The sequence below is a fragment of the Belonocnema kinseyi genome, chromosome 3 (assembly GCF_010883055.1).
Source record: "Belonocnema kinseyi isolate 2016_QV_RU_SX_M_011 chromosome 3, B_treatae_v1, whole genome shotgun sequence".
Classification (NCBI taxonomy): Eukaryota; Metazoa; Arthropoda; class Insecta; order Hymenoptera; family Cynipidae; genus Belonocnema; species Belonocnema kinseyi.
In genome coordinates, this window is record NC_046659.1 from 33026752 (window position 1) to 33046847 (window position 20096).

A 20096-nucleotide genomic window follows, 5' to 3' on the forward strand; every position below is an offset into this window, starting at 1 on the left:
CCGCTTTCCCATATTACGAGAATATCTCATATTCGAGTATTCTCCTCTATATTGATAAATATATTCTAAAGTAATATCAGAGTGTACCCATTATTAGTATTTCTACCTAAGGTCAGGTTCGCAACGAATTCCAGGCAAAATTATAGGGCGATTTAAATATTGCAAGCCAGCATGGAAGTTTGTTAAAAGAAAACCTGTTTCATCAAGGTGTTGCAAGCAGATCCGAGTTACTTCAGGAACGTAAATGTTTTTCATCAAATATACATCAACCCGAGCCTGAACACTAAGCCGATTTAAATCATTATTCAAACGATTACAAATCATACATGTTTCAGTGGATCTTTGTTTAAGAACATTCAATCTAAGACTTTCTGGATTCTTCAAGGCCGCCTCATCGCGTGTAAGTAATAAATCACAGTTAAAACAAACACTTGAAATACATTGAGCTCAAGTGCAGGATGGTTAAGCTCCTCACGGTACCTGGTGAACCGAAGGAACCGAATGGAGCCTCCAGAAAGTACTCATAAAGAACCCATTTCCAACGCATCATCTGTAAGTAGCAGTCAACAGGCGTTATAGATCTAAAATATATATTTTAAACTTTTTACGTTTGCAAAAAAAGTATTGCGATTACTCTGTGAGTTTTCAATCGAAAATTTAACGTAGTTTTTTAAAAAGGAACCGAATGGGGACCCAATGGGGTCTTTACGAGTACTTGTAGGGGCTCCATTTGGTTATTTCGGTCCGCCAGGGATGTCCACTTTTTGAATGTTGAAGTTCCGCATAAGTCGCATGGTACAAGGAGGAAAAGCGTCATTACATACGTAACAGGTTAGACGTTGCGCCATGCTCGATATTATAGTATAAAAAATGGAAAGCACAACTTTTTCTCGTAGCTTTGGTTGTGAAAAAGGTGAATTATTAAATATTCATAAGGAGCATATAATTGATCACCACAAGCAGTGGTAATTGTCACTTATAAGAATTAAATATTGGTTTTAAAAGTGAAAAAGAAACAATATTTGAACTTATTTTGTAACATTTATTGTGACAATATGCCTTCAAATATGCAGGTGCGAGATTAAGAATCGAAAAAAAATATAAACTAGTACTGACATAAAATAACCAAACTACTGTATTTTTCAAGAACATATACTCTACTCCAGAATCTAACAAAGTGAAAGCAGTTGAAAAGAGATACTACGATTTTGTGTATGCACGAAAACTGAAAAAGATCGCAGCAATCGTCATTTGTATTTTAAAGGTTCTTTTAAGAATAGTTAGCAAGTTTTTCCATAGTGTTGCGTACTTGAAAGGCATTTGCGATTTGTATACAAAAAATATAAAACTTCATTTAAAAAATAAAAAAGTGAGTACTTGGAAGTCTAAAACAGGAAAAAACATAATAATGAAAAACTTTATGACTATAACGTCTGATGATGACAAGGGAGTTCCAATCCGACTATGTAACCTCCGCGTGGTAATCTCTGGGTAATCCTAATGCAAGCGGGAACGGCCATTCTTTTTTAAGTCTTTCATTAACTTTATATTCGGGGTGCGTTTCCAATCAAATTTAATGGCCTCGTCTACGAGTAGAGCCGATACCTCCATCACACAGACTTCGGCGGGCCTTATCATGGAACCCTTTGAGTGTTGGTCTTTGAGCCCATTTAGACATTTTTTCAGGACGCCGAGACGAGTAACATATTAAAAATTCAGTAAAATAACCGAAACCACTCTTCCGAGTGAGGAAAATGACAGAATGAACTTTTAGAGCCGATACCCACATTATACTGACAGATATTCACAAACAGATAATGTAATGTAGAATATTGAAAATGAGATATAATGTATAATGATATATAATGTAGAATATTAAAAAATTGAAGTTTTGTAAAATACGAAGTTGAAAAAATATTATTATAATGTAGTATAAGTTGAATTGATCCTTCCCAACCCCTTTTTAACTACCCCATACCCCTTAAATTTACTATTCCAACTCTGTCAAAACGGTCCCTTGTTTCGTTTGCACGAGATTATAATTACAAACAAATATTGTTATAAAATATTTTGAACGTTACTATTTGATATAAATGAATATAAATCATCCCCCTCACTATTTTTTAAATTCTTTCCCTCAATTTACTCCTTTTCAGACGAAGCAAAGGGGTAGTTGTTAGTTTCCACCCCATTAGACGGTTTTTTTTTAATTTACGGTATTTTTTATGTCAGATTTGGGTTCAGCGTCAAAAAATACATCGAAAACGTATATTTGCACTTCTAAATACACAAAAATTGAGTTGCGTGACTAAGGAGGTGAGACATCCCTAAAACAACCCCTTAAATTTGTATAACCACCCTATATAATGTATATATGACGTAAGAAGCTTGTATACTATTAAAAAAACAATTTCTTTCAAATTCAAAATTTTTAACATTGGCTGTTCTGTACAGGACTGGAGAGCCAATATATTGACTCACCCCTGTTCGAGACTTTGTCTATGATCAATCAATGTTATAAGATAACTATTGGCCCAATTTTCTGAGTTCGATTTTCCTCTCAAATTGCCGGCCCTCTAAAGGTTAAAGTAGCCATATCTGGGCCAGATCAGTCCACCATTTCGTATGCCCACATCTGGACCCTGTCGGGTAGAGTGTTTAATTTACTGTCTGGCGCTGGGCAGATTACCGTATCGGGCCCACATTTTTCCCAATCGAGGCCCGATCGGCGCCCCACCAAAATCAATATATAAATAAACAATTATAGGCAGAGTTACTTAAAAATTGTATAATATATGATATAAATGTGTTGAGTATAATGTAAAAAAGATTAAATTTTGGACAAAAATCGAGTGCCAAGCACGAGACACGTGGTGAGCATGTTTTCTTTAAAGCCGAAAGAGCTTTAACAAAGGGATTTCACAATCTAAAAATTGCAGTTGTCTATCCGTTGAACTTTGATTTTGAAAGGTCTGTGCACGAAATTGGGAGAAATGCAGAGACCGAGCGCGAAGCGTGAGAACAATCAGTCCTGCACCCTAGGTGCAATTAAACTCTCGAGCGAAGCTATTTTAACAAAAGAGAATTGACAATCACAAAATTACAGTGGTGGATGTTTTGAGTTTTCATTTTAAAAGGCTTGTGCAAAAATATTGCGAAAAATACAGAGTCTAAACACTGAGGTTATATTTCTGCGATTGCTGAGGCGAGAGATTGCCCTATGGTCAGGGTTTTGATATATGTATTCGTCATTAAAGTATCAGAACAACAAACCTGAGTAGGATTCCGACATTTGAAGAGAGAAATTTATTATGCTTTAAACTTTAGTTTTCGCCAAAAATTGAAAATTCAAATTTAAACAAGTTTTGGTGAAGTTTTAGATGAGTCAGATTGTGAAAGCGTGATTTTTAAATTATTTTTAACCAAAAATATGTCTAGAAAGTGAGAAAAGGGTGCTTCTAAAATGAAGAAAAATAAACAGAGAAGAACTCGAAAGCAAACTTCCAAAACTAACAACTTTTTTCAATAATAATTCTAAATCAGTTATAACTGATGATAATCAAGATTTTTTCTCTTTTTCTTACTCATCTGAAGGAGACAAAAATTCATAAGTAAAAAATAAAACTTGATTACAAAATCTTATGAGAATACACAACGGAGATAGCCAGGTTTGTGAATTTATTATCTAAATGAAATGGCTGTTAAATGAACTGCGTAAATTATATATGAAATTGCCAATTATATTGATTGTAAAGTAATTGAATAAAAATCAAATAATTAAATTATATTAAAATGCCGAAGAATGTTTTAAAGTTCGGACAATAACGAATCATTAGACGTGACAAATGCACAAATCTTAACAATGATATTATAGAAAATTCAGGATTTAAAATACATAAAAAAGTGCCTCTAAACTTGTAGACTTTTACGCTGAAGATTTAGAAGTTACCTTAGGTACAGAACTGGGACAATTTTTCCTTTCTTAAAACCTGCTCACAAAGACAAGAAATTAACAGCGGTAACTATTTTAAAATGAATGTCAGATTCAGACATAACGTCGTTTTTTCCCGAATGTATATATTGCTTTTAGACTTTTCTTAATCACACCCATTAACATTGTGACGCTGAACGATCTTTCTCGACTCTAGCTATGGTGAAATTAGAACTTCGTTTAGCTATCGATGATAAAAGATTGATTGGGATCAGTATATTGCAAATCGAAAAAGATAGTCTAAAGTTATTATTCTTAGAAGATCTAGTAAATGAATTTGCGAACCCAAAAGCGCCAAGAATGCATTTCGTGGATGTATGAATATATAATACACATATCATTAGTTTAACGTGCAATAAGAAATATCATTGTTCAAAATCAAGAAAAAACTAAAATTTTATTGGGTTATTTTCACGAACTTCAATTATTCATAATTTGTTTTATTGTATGCATTTTAGCAGACATGTTTCATGGTTTGAAATTACTCTTGAACCCTGTGGCCTACGAAACCATTTCTTAACGCCGCTTGTGAAACTCTTTTTTTTAACTTTGAATGTCCATTTATCTCTAAATAATTCATAGTTTTTAAAGCAACGAAGTTTATTGCTGAATGCTAAATCATCAGCAAAATTGATAAATATTTAAATTTAATAGTACATAAGAATATTTTTTGGTATTTTTAAACGCAGGAGAAAATAATTTCTCTAAGGAACTCGTGAAAATAATTATTGAAATTTATTATAATAATTTACATGTAGATGCAGGTCATTTATATAGTACATGTCTTGGCAGGGTAATTACTGGGCTCGTAGCTTATATGATTGTAAGATTAAAAGATTTTCTTCTTGAATTTTCGATACTTAAATCCTGATGTGTAAAAAAAAACAGAATTTGGAAGTAATCTATATAATTTTTTCCTTTTCTTAAGCTCAGTGCATCATGTCTTCTAATAAAGTTAATTGTTTTTAATGGATTTTAAACTATTCAGTTGAATAAAAGAAAAATTAATTTCAAATATGGATATATTGACTGCAATCTAAATTAAAACACATGCTTCTTTTAACTTCTTTTATGTTTTCAGTGGGCTACGACCTAGGAGGTGTATCGACGAGTAGCAAAAGAGAGCCAGATCATGGGAAAAGGCCAACCGGCGGAAAGGAGCCTCATTGCCTTTACCCCGGAGACCTGTATCCATTCACACGAAAACCTCTTTTCGTGGTCGTTGACTCGGACAACAGCTTTGTATTTCAACAGATACCTCGGTACTTTGGCCAGCCACTTATGGTCCTGATGTCGCCCCAAGACACCCCATCGACTTTAAGAGATCTTCGTCATGGTGGTAGCCTCTTTACCCTCTTTCTCCATGCCCCGCTTGCCGCTTTTTGCCTTATCTGTGAGATTGATAGCCTCGCTGTACATCACTGGGAGCGTTGCGAAAGTTACATAGAGCGATTCCTCATCGAGGCCAGTCGGCTCGTTATGCGGTCTAGATGTGGTAAGAATTGTCATCCCGACAACATATTTTTTTCTACTTTCCTAAGATAGCAAACTGTACTCCTAATTATCGTATCTATAAGTGCAGTGGTCGGCAGATGAATATAAACTGAGCCTGCTTGATAAGAATACCATATATTACCGAAAAATGTCGGCAATTTTTTAATATTCATTACGATGGTATAAGGAATTGTGGCAAATTACACTGCAACAAGAACACAGTGTATACTCATCATCATAAGATTTAAAACGCTGCAAAAGCTTAAGTTTTATTGCATTGTAGAGTGCTTAAAATAAATCAGCTAAATTAAGAAGAATCCGAGTAACGTAAGGAGATTCCTGATATTTTAGTGACTTCAATAATTTAATATTATTTCCACTTGATCGAATTATTTCTTAAACAATAATTTATTTTCAAAACTTATTTTCTCTCAAATAAAGTTGTTAGTACTTGCTTATTAAGTAAAAAAAAAAATATTTTCCATTCAACAATACAAAGCTGAAGTAAACGCGAAATTTGGAATGAAGTCATTTCCGTAATTAGGAAAATATTGCGCTGCAAGTAAAAAAGGAGGCAATTTCATCCGATTGTAATTCCATCCGATTGTAATTTTCGATTTGAGAAACAATAAAAACAAGAATTAAAGAAATTTAAAAACTTATAAAAATAGCCAAAATTTCCGGCAATCATTTTTGTTTCCCAAGTCGTTGCCTCTTTTTGCATGCTCTTTTCATGATTTAATATAGTCGGATGAGGAATGAAAATTGCTTATTTTCTTTAAAGAATATTGTACAGTTGTATGCTCAAAAAATTCTCCAAAATACTTTATTGTTTTTTCATATTAAATTTGTACATCTTATACAGTATTTTTTATTTGAGGAATATTTTTTATTACCGGATTTTCGCTGATTTAATGAAAGATTTCTCAGAACCAGTTGCCTCATTCTGTATGTTTGCTTCAAGGTTGGGCCGAGCTTAAAAAGGAACCAAAACTACTCGCTTACTGTGAGATAAATTTAAATGCACAGGATTTATGTAGGTTTCAACATCCCACATAAAATGTTCCAATAGAGGCTCCCCTTTACAAAGAACAGCTTAAGTCGACAAATGTCGTTTTGAGATAATTACATTTTTAAATGTACAGTATTTGATGAATGTTTATTTTTATTTTAGCGTTCTTTATTATGTCCCACTTAAAATTTATAGTATCCAATAATTAATCACGACCCGTCGGAAAGAATTAAACATTAAATATGAATATTATTATATTATTATATTTTATTTTAAACTGATTATACATTATTACAATTACATTTATTGTACAAAAATAAATAATAAATCAGGAATACGCTGTAACTACTTCGCGCTGTCGCACAGTGGTCCAGAAATGGATTTTCGCGGTCAAACTTGTCCACAGGTCGTACTTTTTACCCGATTTTAAGTTTTTTAAAATTCTCATAATTAAATTTCCGAAAAACGTAAGGAAAGCGAGTTTTCATTTTTTGTTTAAACAAATTGCTGTGTTAATAAATATGGTGGAAAAATAGGAAATTTTAAATTATCATTTTTTATTAAAGTGCAAACAACGAAACTGTACTCTAAATCGTGAAAAATGCATGCATAAATATTCTCCGAATGTAAATAATTTGTTTAATAAATAAAACATTTGTTGTAAACAAATTTTATAAACAAATATGTGGTTTGTCCTTTTTTATCAGCGCAAAAATTTTTTTGTTATTGAAGACAAAAGAAATTAACATAGGGAACTATATAATAAGGAAAAGTTGTAAAAATGAATGTTTATAATTGTTATAGACAAAATACGTAAACATATCGTCAAAATGTACATTTTCCAAACAAATTTTTTTTCCAATCAGACGATACTATTATGGACAAATGGATAGCACAATAATATAAATAACACCTTCTAATTATTAACTGTAAGTGTTATTAACAAATGATATAAACCAATTTTCTAAATATGAATTTCTCATTCGACTTTTTTTTTCTTTACAATACAGTGCTGTTAAACTTTGAGGGATATAAAATCCTTATAAATGTTACCTTTTAATTGTTTACTGTAATTGTTATGCCCAAAATACATCAATAAAAGCTCTATATTAGCCATTTCTGTGACAAAAAAACTGATTTTTATATAAACACTCACTATGAATTGCTGGAGGATGTTGCCGATTATTAGCAATCAATAAAAATTTTGTGTACATATTTATTGTAATTGCTCTAAGTAATTATAAAAATGTTTTATTTTCTTAACCGATTAAGGGCATGTGATACTTAGAAAATTGTCGATTTTAACAGTTTTAGGTTCCCTCGGCTTTTTTTCTAAAATAATAAATATTGTGTCTTAAAAATTTGGAAAATGATAGCGGACATGCTAACGGACGTCCCCACACACTTTTTTGTGTTTTTTTTTATCAAAATATATTTCATATTGCTAACAACGTGCGTGTATATTTCGAGGTTATGTGTGTCACAATTCGCCCCAGCGTTACTTCCAAACTACACAATATTATTGGCCGAAAACTTTGGAGTTAAAAATAACAATGGTAACGAATCTCCCGGAACTAACCTTGTTTGCAGGCAATCAAAAAAGTTTATTTCATAAATAATTTCCAGATTACCGGAAAGACAGAGATGAAAACCGACGTAACCTCAAAATAATGTATATGCATAACATTTTTATTTAGCACAATACATTTTTTTGTTATTATTTCTCAAAAAAGAATTCCGGGACGTCCGTTATGATACTTTATAGCATCTCCGAATTCAGTTTTTAAACATTTTCATTTTTGTGGAAAAAAAGCCGGGGAAACTGTAAGTATCACATGCCCTCAACAAACGATTTAAAGAGTGTAAAGTTTGCTGCCCATGCCCGAAAGAAGCGAGGCGACCAAAATGAAAAAAAAGAATCGAAAAACAAAACACTCTGAAAAGCTAATACGTATGCGTATTCTCTAGGTTTGTTTTCCTTGTGCAATGTCGAACATGTCTTTTAAAAACGAAGAATTGTGCAAGCTGCTAATAGAGAATAAGGACGCGGATCCGCAAATCTTATTGACAGATTTTGTCAAAAGTAAGTGCAATTTCAGTACAAAAGGCCTTGAATCCTTAAACTTAAAATTATTTTGATGGTTTATACCGAATTTCAAAAGAAGATGGAGGTCAGCTTTGTAAATAAATGAACAGTTTTTAAAGCAAAACGAATCCCTGGCGGACCAAAGGAACCGAATGGAGTCACTATAAAGTAATCGTAAAGACCCAATTAGACCCCATTTAGTTCCTTTTTTAAAAACTCGAAAGACAGCAAGATCAACTTTTAAACTGTTGAAATTCGGATTCAACGTTAAATTTTCTATTAGAAACTCACGCAGTAATCGCATTACTTTTTTTTTGCATCCTTAAAAATTAAAAACAATATCTTTAACTTCTGCTGAAGTTGACTTTAATCGCATCCATAATAGCTCAAGCAGTATGTTGGGCGCGAAGTTCAAAAATAAAATTCTCTCTCACTTGCATGGCAGCGTTGTTGTCTGAAGTTTCCAGGGCGTGGCGCTAGCATCCAGACAAAATTCTTAAAGTAACCGGCGGAACACTTATTAACTGCTAGTAAAAGAAGATGCATTTGAAGTCACCTTCGGCCCATGTAAATGACAGGTATTTTATTTTTTAAAGTTTTTAACGCTGCAAGAAAAAGTATTGCGATTACTCCGTGAGTTTCTAAAGCAAATTTTAACGTATAATCCGAAATTCAACAATTTAAAAGTAGATTTTGCTGTTTTTTTTTTTTTTTTTTTTTTTTGAGTTTTTAAAAAGGGAACCGTATGGGACCCAATGGGATATTTACGGGTACTTTGTAGAGGCTCCATTAGGTTCCTTCGGTGCGCCAGTGATGTTGGTTAAATTCTGATTTTGAAATTTCACATACATTTATTGATGGTCTGAAGTATGCTCAAAAGTGATTTAAAAAATTCCGAGGCTTGGTCTATTTGAACGAAGAAAAGGAGAGTAGCCAGTCCTGGATCGATCTGGATTTTTGAACGAAGTTGAATACAATATTTCAAATGTTTTAGGAAGCTCCAAACAAATTGCAGTTGAAAACATGTTAGAGAGATCAAATTCAAATGTCACATGCTTAGATCATGATCAGCAGGATTATTCGTAGTCACAATGTTCTTGTAATCACCCCATACCACTAACGAGAGATGACGCTCTGGCACAAATGTTAGATTCTAAGTTCTCCAGATCTAAGTATGATTCAATACGCAGAACTGCTAGAATTTAAAATGCGGATATTTACCCTACATACAACGAGATTTTAGTTGAAAAAGAAGACTGAAATTACGGTAGATGAAAAAGTTCCTATGTTACTGTACAGGCTCTGTTGGATCAGACTGTAGAAAGATTATTTCAAAGTCCAGGTATAATTCAAGAAGATTTTAGATCTGAAAATGCAGTTATTTTGGATTTATTTTGTAAATAGGGCTTCGACGGGACTTCTGGTTTCACCACATTTAAGCAAAGTTCGCAGACGGAAAAACTCTGACGCGAGCCTTTTTTCGCTTTCATTGGTTGCCCTTCGCTTACAGGATACTTGTGAACAATCAACAATGTATTAGGAAAATAAAAAGCATTCTTCACCAAAAATTTTTAGGCTAATAGGATTTGAATTTGCAAAAGAAACTCTAGAAAAAACTTTGGCTCTATTTAGAAATATTAATAAACGGATAAAGAATCTTGTTTCAACTGTAGTTGAAGTAAATGGAGTATCTTTTGTGATCAATCATAAATTAGCCTGTACAATGGTCGATGGAAAAGTGCGCGGAGTGATTACCAACACATCATCTTCCATTATTTGTTGCGTCTGCAAAGCAAGCCCGAAAAAGATTAACGATCTTAAGAAGGTAAAATCGAAATCAGAAGATGTTAGTGTTTTTTAGTGTGGATTGTCAACCCTACACGCATGGATCCTATCCTTAGAGTACATTTTGCACATCGTGTATATATTATCTTTTAAAGAATGGGCAACTAAAGGGATAAATAAGGTACTACTACAAGCAAGAAAGCCAAAATTCAAAAAGAGTTAAGAACGGAGTTTAGGATAATTTTAGATGTTCCAAAACAAGGATATGGTACATCCAATAGCTGCAATACTGTGAGAACATTCCTTCAAAACTTCGAAAAGGTCAGCGAAATCAGGGGTGTTAATAAAGATATCCACTCATGATATACCTCGGAAAAGATCACCTGAGGAAGAAGACCCCCAAAAAAATTGCATCCCAGAGCTGAATGTCTATTTAAAAAGTGAAATGTGTCTTTTCTTTTGGTGTGAGAAGAGTAAAATAACTAAAATCTTCAGCAATTCTCAGTGAGTGTTTATAAAGAAATCAGTTTTTTTCATATAAATTGCTAATATACTCCTTTTATTGATGTATTTTGGGCATAACAATTACAGTAAACAATTAAAAGGTAACATTTATAACAATTAAGTATCCCTGAATCTTTACCAGTACTGTATGATTGAGAAAATAATTCGAATAAAAATTACATATTTGTAGAATCTGTTTATACAATTTGGTAATAAAAACTACAGTAAACACTTAAATGTAACATTTGTAACAATTTTGTATCACTCCGAATTTAACTGTATTGTATGATTATGAAACAAAATTCTATACAAAAATTCAAATTTGGACAATTTGCTTATATCATTTGTTGATAACAATTACAGTTAAGAATTAAAAGCTGTAATTTATATTACTGTGATATCCAATTGTCCATAATAGTATCATGTGATTGTAAAAAAAAAAATTGCTCGGGAAATGTACATTTTGACGGTATGTTTACGTATTTTGTTTAAAATAATTATAAACCTTTTTTTAAAATTTTTTTTCAAAACAAATTTTTTGTTCATTAAACAAATTATTCACATTCGGTTAATATTTATGCATGCATTTTCGACGCATTGGAGTAAAGTTTCGTTGTTTCCTTTTCAATCAAAAATAATAATTTGAAGTTTCCTATTTTTTACCTCTGACGAATTTGACCGCGAAAATCAATTTATGGACCACTGTGTGTCGGGCAGCTACATAATGGCTTCTATACCGACTGCGTAAGCTTAGACATTTGTTTACATGGACATAGGAAACACGGAACTAGGCATGCTATCCGAACTTGGGCGAGCGGGGTTGAGTTCACGGGAAAGGGGACAATTTCATAAGTTGGGGAGGGCCGCCATTTTACGATGTGCCACTTGATTATGCGCACGAGCCTTTTGGACCGACAAAATTTGAAAGAAAATTTAAACATGTGGGCGCTGCCATGTTTGTCGCGGGACATCAAAAGATGGCAGACCTTCCCCCTCATTGCATCAGCCACGCAATGGCATGCCTAGTCCCGTGTTTCCTATGTCCATGTTTGTTTACATTGCTTGCAACTGCACATACTCATAATAGAGGCGCGCAACGATGTAATAATTCATCAATTTCAGAAATGACCCAAATGAATTCAAGCCGTTTTTCTAGCCCCAGCTAGAGCGCGATCGCCCAGTGATCGTAATAGTTTGTTTTTTTTTGCAATGGTAAAAACTTAAAGCAAAATAAGACCTATAACGCCTGTTCAATGCTACTTACAAATGATGCGTTTGAAGTGTAGCCGTCAACAGGCGTCATACGTCTTATTTTTTTTTAACCTTTTACCGTTATGAAAAAAAACCATTGCTTTTACTCCGTGACCTTCTAATGAGAATATTAATGTAGAATCCGAATTCCAATAATTTAAAAGTTGATCTTGCTGTTTTTTTCAAGTTTTTGGTGCATGATACGAAAGGGATACTATGTAGATACTATCAGGTTACTCTGTATAGTATCCTTTGCGTTCACTCTTTTCTCCAGGGAGAGAATGGATCAGATACGAGTACATAAACTTGCACACGGCGACAATGATTCCAGCATTCTAAATTTATCAGAATTGAAAACGTCCAGTGATCAAACTTTAGCATATTGAGCTACTGCATTTGCCCCAAGCAGCGACTCTCCTTGGTCGCTGTTGACGCGCGCTTCAAACCGGGTATAATTTACAATAATTGAAATTAAAATAGATCATTGTTATAAGTTGTACATTAACATTAGAAATGACGTAATTTGCGATTCAAGGTTAGGAAAAAATACCAAAGCATATTTTTGGTAAATAATAGATGATTTTTTTTAAGTTCAAAAGATGAAGTTATATTGCAATAACAAAGGTTTTTCAAGAATAAAAATCTTTATTTAACGAGCCGATTCTATACCGGAATTTTAGTAAGAATAGCCGAATTTTTTGGTACTAGTACACGGAAAGAAATTTTGGTAAACCGCTCTTTCGAGAAGTCGCGCTGTTGCGCTGAATGAGGGGGCGTTGCATGACCCCTCAGAGGAAGAACTGTTAATTGGACGTGCGTTCGCCTTCGTGATTTTCGTTTATGATTTTATTGTTTTTAACCAAAAATGGACAGATTTTCTCAAAAGTTTGGCCATGAAGAAATTCGAGAGACCTTTATTATTTTATTTCTTTTTTATATGCATGCTTGCTAGACTGATTGACGTAACCTAACTCTTTTTTTGAAGCAAGAATTCGCGTGAAAAAAGTTTAGGTTATGTCAATAAAAATGAGTTTTAATAATATAAAAAATAAGGTTATGTCAAAATAAGACTTAATTTTTATTTTTCCAAGTGCTGTTTGTAAATGCCGTATATACAGGGTGTCTAAAATGTCCCGGGACGGTTGGTTATTTCCTCAGGTCAAATACTTTTCAACAAAGTGAAGATCATTTCTGAAGTAAATTTCAACGAGGAATTCAACGGTAACCTTCATTTTGACCATGAAGTTGGCCTTCATAGATTTTTGCAGGTCAACTTTGTTTTTTTCAAATGGTAACCCCCTGGTTTTACATATGAAATCGATAGCGCGGAAAATTTTACGTTCAGGTATGTACCCAAGTCATAGGTCAATTGTAACGTTTAAGGTCCGTTAGAGGTTATTTGAAATTGACAAAGTTTTCTAAGAGGTCAGTGTAATTCCTAAAGTAAATTTCAACGAGAAATTCAATAGTGACCTTCATTTTGACCATCATGGCTTTTTGAAGGTCAACTTTGTTTTTTTTTCAAATGGAAACCCCCTTTTTTACATCTACAATCGATAGAGCGGAAAATTCTACGTTCAGGTACGTAGCAAAGTCATAGGCCAATTGTAACGGTTAAGGTCAGTTAAATGTTATATGGAATTAACAAAGTTTTCCCAAAGGTCAGTGTAATTCCTAAAGTAAATTTCAACGAGAAATTCATTGGTGAGCTCTGCATTGACCTTGGTTACAGCGTTTTGAATATTGTAAAATCATAAGTAAACTTTCGCTAAAAGATTATTATGGGGCAAGCTAAACTTTTGGAACGAGAGAGGGTATCTGTATTAATGATGCGCAGTTGGGAAGATCAAGTTCGATCTTATGATCAAATTCGTTTGCCTTTTAATCCCACTTTCAATAATGGAGAAAGGTTAAATCCAGTCTCAAAATCAACAATTGAAAGAACTGTAAAGCGCTTTATGAATCATAGATCTATCAAGGACTTTCAGAGAACTAGTCGGCCGAAATCTGCAGGATCTGAGGAGATGCAGATGGACATAGCCCAAGCATTTGTTGAAAAGCCACACCTTAGTTTACGTCGAGCTAGTGATGAGCATGACGTTGCTCCTGAGACAGTGCGAAATATTTTAAAAAGCATTAATTTCCATCCTTATAAAGTTCATCTGGTACAAGAGCACAATGAAGACGATCCTGATCGTCGGGTTGAATTTAGGGAAATTATGATGGACAGAATTGATAGAGATCCTCTTTTCTTATACAATACAGTATTTTAAGATGAATCTACTTTCACTTTAAAAGGTGAAGTTAACAGGCAAAATTGTAGATATTGGTCCGACACGAATCCTGATTGGATGTTGGAGAGTCACACACAATATCCACAGGTGATAATTTTCAAAATACTTGGTTCCAGCGGGACGGAGCAGCTGCTCATTACGGTAGGGAGGTTCGAGCATATTTAGACACTCAGTTCCCTCAAAGGTGGATTGGAAGAAGGGGTGAAATCGAGTGGCCTGCTAGATATCCTGATGTAACGTCTCGCGACTATTTTCTTTGGTGTTATTTAAAGAGCAAAGTATACTCAACGCAACCGCAAAGCTTAGACGAATTGCAGAATCGGATTCTGCAACAGGCTACTTTGATTGATAGAGAGATGATTCGTAATGCTGTAACTCATTTTTACAATCGCGTGGATTTTTGTCAAGAAGCTGAAGGTTTTCAGTTCGAACATCTTCACTGAAGCGTGAGAAGCAAGGCGACTCACGCTAATCAATCACACCGAAACGTGAGAGGCACTGACCTCTTAAAAAACTTTGTTAATTTCAAATAACCTTTAACTGACCTTGAACGTTACAATTGACCTATGACTTGGGTACGTACCTGAACGTAGAATTTTCCGCTCTATCGAATGCAGATGTGAAAAAAGGGGGTTTCCATTAAAAAAAACAAAGTTGACCTTCAAAAAGCCATGAATGTTAACTTAAAGGTCAAAATAAAGGTCACTATTGAATTCCTCGTTGAAATTTACTTCAGAAATGACCTTCACTTTTTTGAAAAATATTTGACCTGAGGAAATGTCCAACCGTCCCGGGACTTTTTAGACACCCTGTATAATATAACATTGTTGCGATCCTGGCTTGAATAATTGTAGTAATATAGTTGCTTTAGGTAATCTCCTTTAGTTGTTCATACTCTCTCCCTTTTACGGATTTGAGAGTCTTTACGTAATCATTAAAAGTATTCTTACAATCAAGCCTTATACCATCTTACCAAATATTCGCTTCAAACAGTCTTAAATTATTATTCTTATTTCTAAATGCTTGCAACTTTGTCATGGGCTTCCATTCGCTCTAACCATTATTCATTTTAAATTTTGACTCTAGTTAACAACACTACTTCGTAACTCTCCTTCTTTCGGAGTCATTTTATCGTTTTTTTACTATCCTGTGCAACCAGATCTCCCTCCCAGATCTTCTCGCTTCTTCGACCATTCCTCTTCCTGACCATTTTCATTTATAGTCCATTTAATTCTCTCTTCTGTACCCTTCCCTCCCCCTTCGTCCCCTATACACCTCTCGAACACATGCAACTATGTTTGCTGCTCAAACCAACATACTTTACAAAGATTCTCTTCTTGATTCATTCAATACCTGCATGCTCTTATACCCCCTCCCATTCTGAATCACACTACTCTATTCCATTTGCTCTCCTTTTAAATATTTTTCAGGTACTCTGGTTCCCCCTGCCGCTTAAGCATTCTATACCGGCTGTTGTACCTTGAATCTGCAATTTTTTCCCATCTTACCTGACCTTGCCTTGCATTCATCCCTTTCTCTATTTCCTCCCACTCTGTACCCCTCTCATGTATACCACATTCACGCCTCATTTCATATATCTTCTCCTCCCATTTTGAACGTCCCATGTTAGCCCTCCTCTGTTCATCGATGACCATATAGGCAACTCCAGCTCACTTTCGAAACCCATCTCAAAAATATCTCATGCAAACTTTCTATTCTCTTGTGTTCTTTCCATCCCCAGACTTCCACACTGTAGCTTAACACTGATCATACTAATACATCAAAGATCCACACTCTCATCTTCCAGTCATTCTTGAACCTTCTTTTCTCTGTGCCCCATACTTGTCCCATTACTTTACTCGCACATTCCTATCTCTTTCTCAACTGCAGCTCACTTCCTCTTCACGTTTCGAACTAAAATCCTAAGTAGCAAAACCCATCAACCAACTCTACCATCAAGCCACTTATCTTCCATTCGTACTCTGATGTATCCCTTTTATTTCTGAAACACATAATCTTGGCCTTGTTCACATTTAGTGTTAAACCCTTTTCTCTCACGTATTCTACGAAGACTCTCATCGACAAATTCATACTTCTTTCATCATCCGCTAATAGCACTACATTATCTGCATATCCTAGTGAATAAAGTCTCCCCGTTCCTGATGTTGTCCCTCCTTTCCCTTTTATCTTCACCTTATCCTCTGAATCTGCGAGAAGAATACTAAATAGAAGTGGACTCAAAGGACACCCTGGCCTGAGCCCCCTTCCTGTTCAGAATTCCTCACATTTATTATCTCCTATCTTCATCCTTATCTTAGTATCCACAAATATTTCTTTTATTCTCTCTATTTATCCTTCGTCTACTCCTCTCTCTTTCATGGCTGCCCATAAGATCCTCCAGTTGACTAAGTCAAATGCTGCCTTGAAGTCTACAAACAATGCGACTAGCTTCCCTTTCTTCCGCCCTAGGTTCCTATTAACTAGATAGTTGAACACGTAGACGTTATCAATGGTTTTCAAATCCCCGTTTGGTTGTGTAAGCACTTTCGCATAAATTTTATATCCCTATATGTCAGTGCTTCATTTTTCAAGCCATCTTCCCCTGTTTCCTTGTTTCTTTTTAACCTTGAAGCCCCTTGAAGAGCTTCGTCCACTCTTTCATTCCTATTTCTTCATTTATACCCTTCCGTCCTCCTCTTTCCTTATTTATCTTTTCCCATTCTCTCCATTCTTTCTTCGCCTTTTCTACCTCTTCCATGTACCTTTCTTTCTCCTGTTGAATTCACCTTTTTCGATTTCCTCTTTCCTCCATTTCCTTACACTCTCCTTTATTGTATCTTTACTTTCCTGCATTCATCACACCACCAACCTCTCCTAATCCCCTCTTATTTTTTCTCGGTCTGACCTCTTCTCTTACCTTATCTATCGCTCCTTTAAGTTGTTCTCGCAGTGTGTCTACTCCTTCCTCTTCTCGGCCCCCTATCTCCTCATTTTATATTTTTTCTCTAAATTTTCTCATCTTTTCCTCCTCCCAAATGCCCATTTACACTTTATTTTATTTTTTTCAATTATCTTCCATTCTAAACATCAGTCTGCTTATTCTTTCTTGTGCCAGAATGTAGTCTATTACGGTGTTCCCTATCCCCGCGTACGTATATTCACCTTCTTCCTCTCCTCTTGTATTGCCGTTACAAATTAACCACCCCGCCTCTCCCAATACATCTAGTAACCTCCTACCCTTCTGATCCGTTTCTTTTTGTTTTGATTTTCTTATAAACACCTCCTTTTCTCTATCCCATAATCCCCCCCACCTTGTTCCCCGTTTGATGTATTCTAATCCCCTCCTATTAGGACTCAACTGCTTCCAGTAATATTCTTTTCAAGCATTTCCACTCTTTCTCATCCACTGACGTCTCACTCATCATTATCACATCCCATTTTCGCACTTCTTCCCAAAGTCCTTTGTCCGTGTGTTTTAGTCCTGCGACGTATCAGAATGCTACTTGCACGTCGCTCTTTTTGTGCTTATCTCTTTTATTCCTTCCATTCAGGTCTTCTTGCCGTTTAACTCCGCCCCCCCCCCCTGTGACCCTTGCATTCCCCTTTTCATGCTCTTTGTCCCCTTCATTAACTATCCGTTTCCGACCCTCCCTCAATTCTTCTACTTCATCGTCCCAAATCCATATCTCTCCGTAGACTCATATCCTATCTCTGTCAATTCTTACCCTATTACTTTTATAAGGGCTTCTAACTTTATAAGCTGCTAATCGCGCTCGCCGACTGTTGCTACGTACGCAACAAATCCCGCGACCCCAAACTTCCCGATTTCGATCCAAGCCTTTCCAAATTAGTGGGCTTCCCGCGCCTGTGGCCCCTTCCTCGCCTCGATTCGGTCAGTTTTGCAGTTGGTACGGGGTGCAAAGGCGTAGTGAACGTCCCATCTGTCCTTTTCTCACTGCTTGCCTCGTCTACGCCGCTACCTTCTCTCTCTCTTTCTTTGCCATCGATATCCCTATTTGTTTCACTCTTCTCACTCAACTCGTTCTGCCTTCTTCCGAAATCACGTTATGGACTGCGCTTAATAGACCTGACTCTACCCTGTTAACTGACCTTTAGGCTACCTCTCCCTCCCCTGTCACTTTTTATCCTCCACAGAATTTTAAAAACTCAAAAAGATCAATTGTACGATTTCATGCGGAGTTTCTACGTTTGCCTTTTTAGTGCAACAGCGGTCCTGTAACTCGGAATAAGGCATCTCCGCCAGTTCACGTGAGTTGTTCTCTCAAAACCGGCGCAGTTCACCCAAACTAAGCGTGCCGCTGCACTAGGCTTGTGGTGGCTTTGCGTGCTCGGTCGCAAGTAAAGCGGCTTTCCGAAATTTCTTTCCGGGTAGATACTGGCTAGATTTTATTATCAGCAATGATGATTTTTATTTCTTTTTTTCATTATGAGCGTCATTGTGTGAAGTCTCGGAAATAAAAAGAATTGTTCTGAGCTGAAAACGTTATTTTCATGTATTTATCTAGTACGATTGTGTTTTGCAATGGAAATTTTTACATGATATTATGCGAATATTCATACATATTATATTAAATGTTACAAATATATTTATTTAAAAATTAGTTGATGAAATATAAGTTTGTCTTCGAAACTAAGAAAACAAGCTATTAATCACAAAATATATACGTTATTATTTTTTTCTTTAGCTAAAATCACAATTAAGGTTATTTATGATAATACTGCGCAATTTATAATAAGGATATATTTTAATTTCAATAATTTATTGTTATTTATACCCGTTTTGAATCAGGCACCAACAGCGACCAATGAGAGTCGCTACGCCAGACAAGCGCAGTAGCTCAACATGCCAAGTTTGGGATCACTGGGAACGCCTGTCTTTTCAGTATTCACTCCATGATTAGTCGAACGTTAAGGATGTTTCTTCCAGCGTTAATGTCTTGTTTCTACGTAGTATGACATTTTGAGCAATAGACGTACCGATAGCTGTTTTGCGAGACCACAATGCAGTATTCAATGCCTTTACTGCACATTTTCGTGGTACATTGGTTGTCAAAAAACGCCACTTTTGTTTATCCAAGTCCATAAACAATTGCACGTTTAACTTGACGCTTTATTACTTTTCGAACTGGGTGTGGTTCATGCTTGGGTTCTGCAGGCATCGGCCGCAACGCGGCGTAGACGCTACCGCCGTACACCGAGGCAGGTTGTGGCTGCTCAGCAGATACGTTCCTTAACTATTCTAGAACAAAAAAGGAAGATTTATACATAACATTGTTACAGCTGTGTTCTAGAACAAGTACGGAACATAAAGGTCACACTGTTCTGTAACACTATTATATACTTAAACCATCGTCTAAGTAACATCCCTAAATGGATGTATTAGTACAGTAACACTGTTCCAAATTCATGCTCTGTCAGAGATCTGTAAGAATTCTGGAACAGTGTTATGTGTAAAAAAAGTGTTTAGAAGAATTTAGGAACACTCTTACAAAGGAACCGTGTTCTGTAATAGTTCCGTAACAAATACGTAACAGTATCGCGGTGCAAATGTATTCTTTATTCGATCTGTAATAATTCTGGAACAGTGTTATAAGTACAAAATATTTTCCGTACAGTTTAGGCACAGCGTTAAAGAGTACCGTTGTTCTGTGATAGTGC

General features: G+C 35.3%; 1 protein-coding gene across 1 annotated transcript in view; it reads left to right on the forward strand.

Moving 5' to 3' along the window:
• LOC117168918 (protein SCAI) overlaps nt 1-20096 on the forward strand; it is a 184271-nt gene that overhangs the window by 116542 nt on the left and 47633 nt on the right. The window contains exon 3 of the mRNA XM_033354875.1: nt 5073-5486. Coding sequence (XP_033210766.1) covers nt 5073-5486 — 414 coding nt within the window. The remainder of the gene's footprint in view (nt 1-5072; nt 5487-20096) is intronic.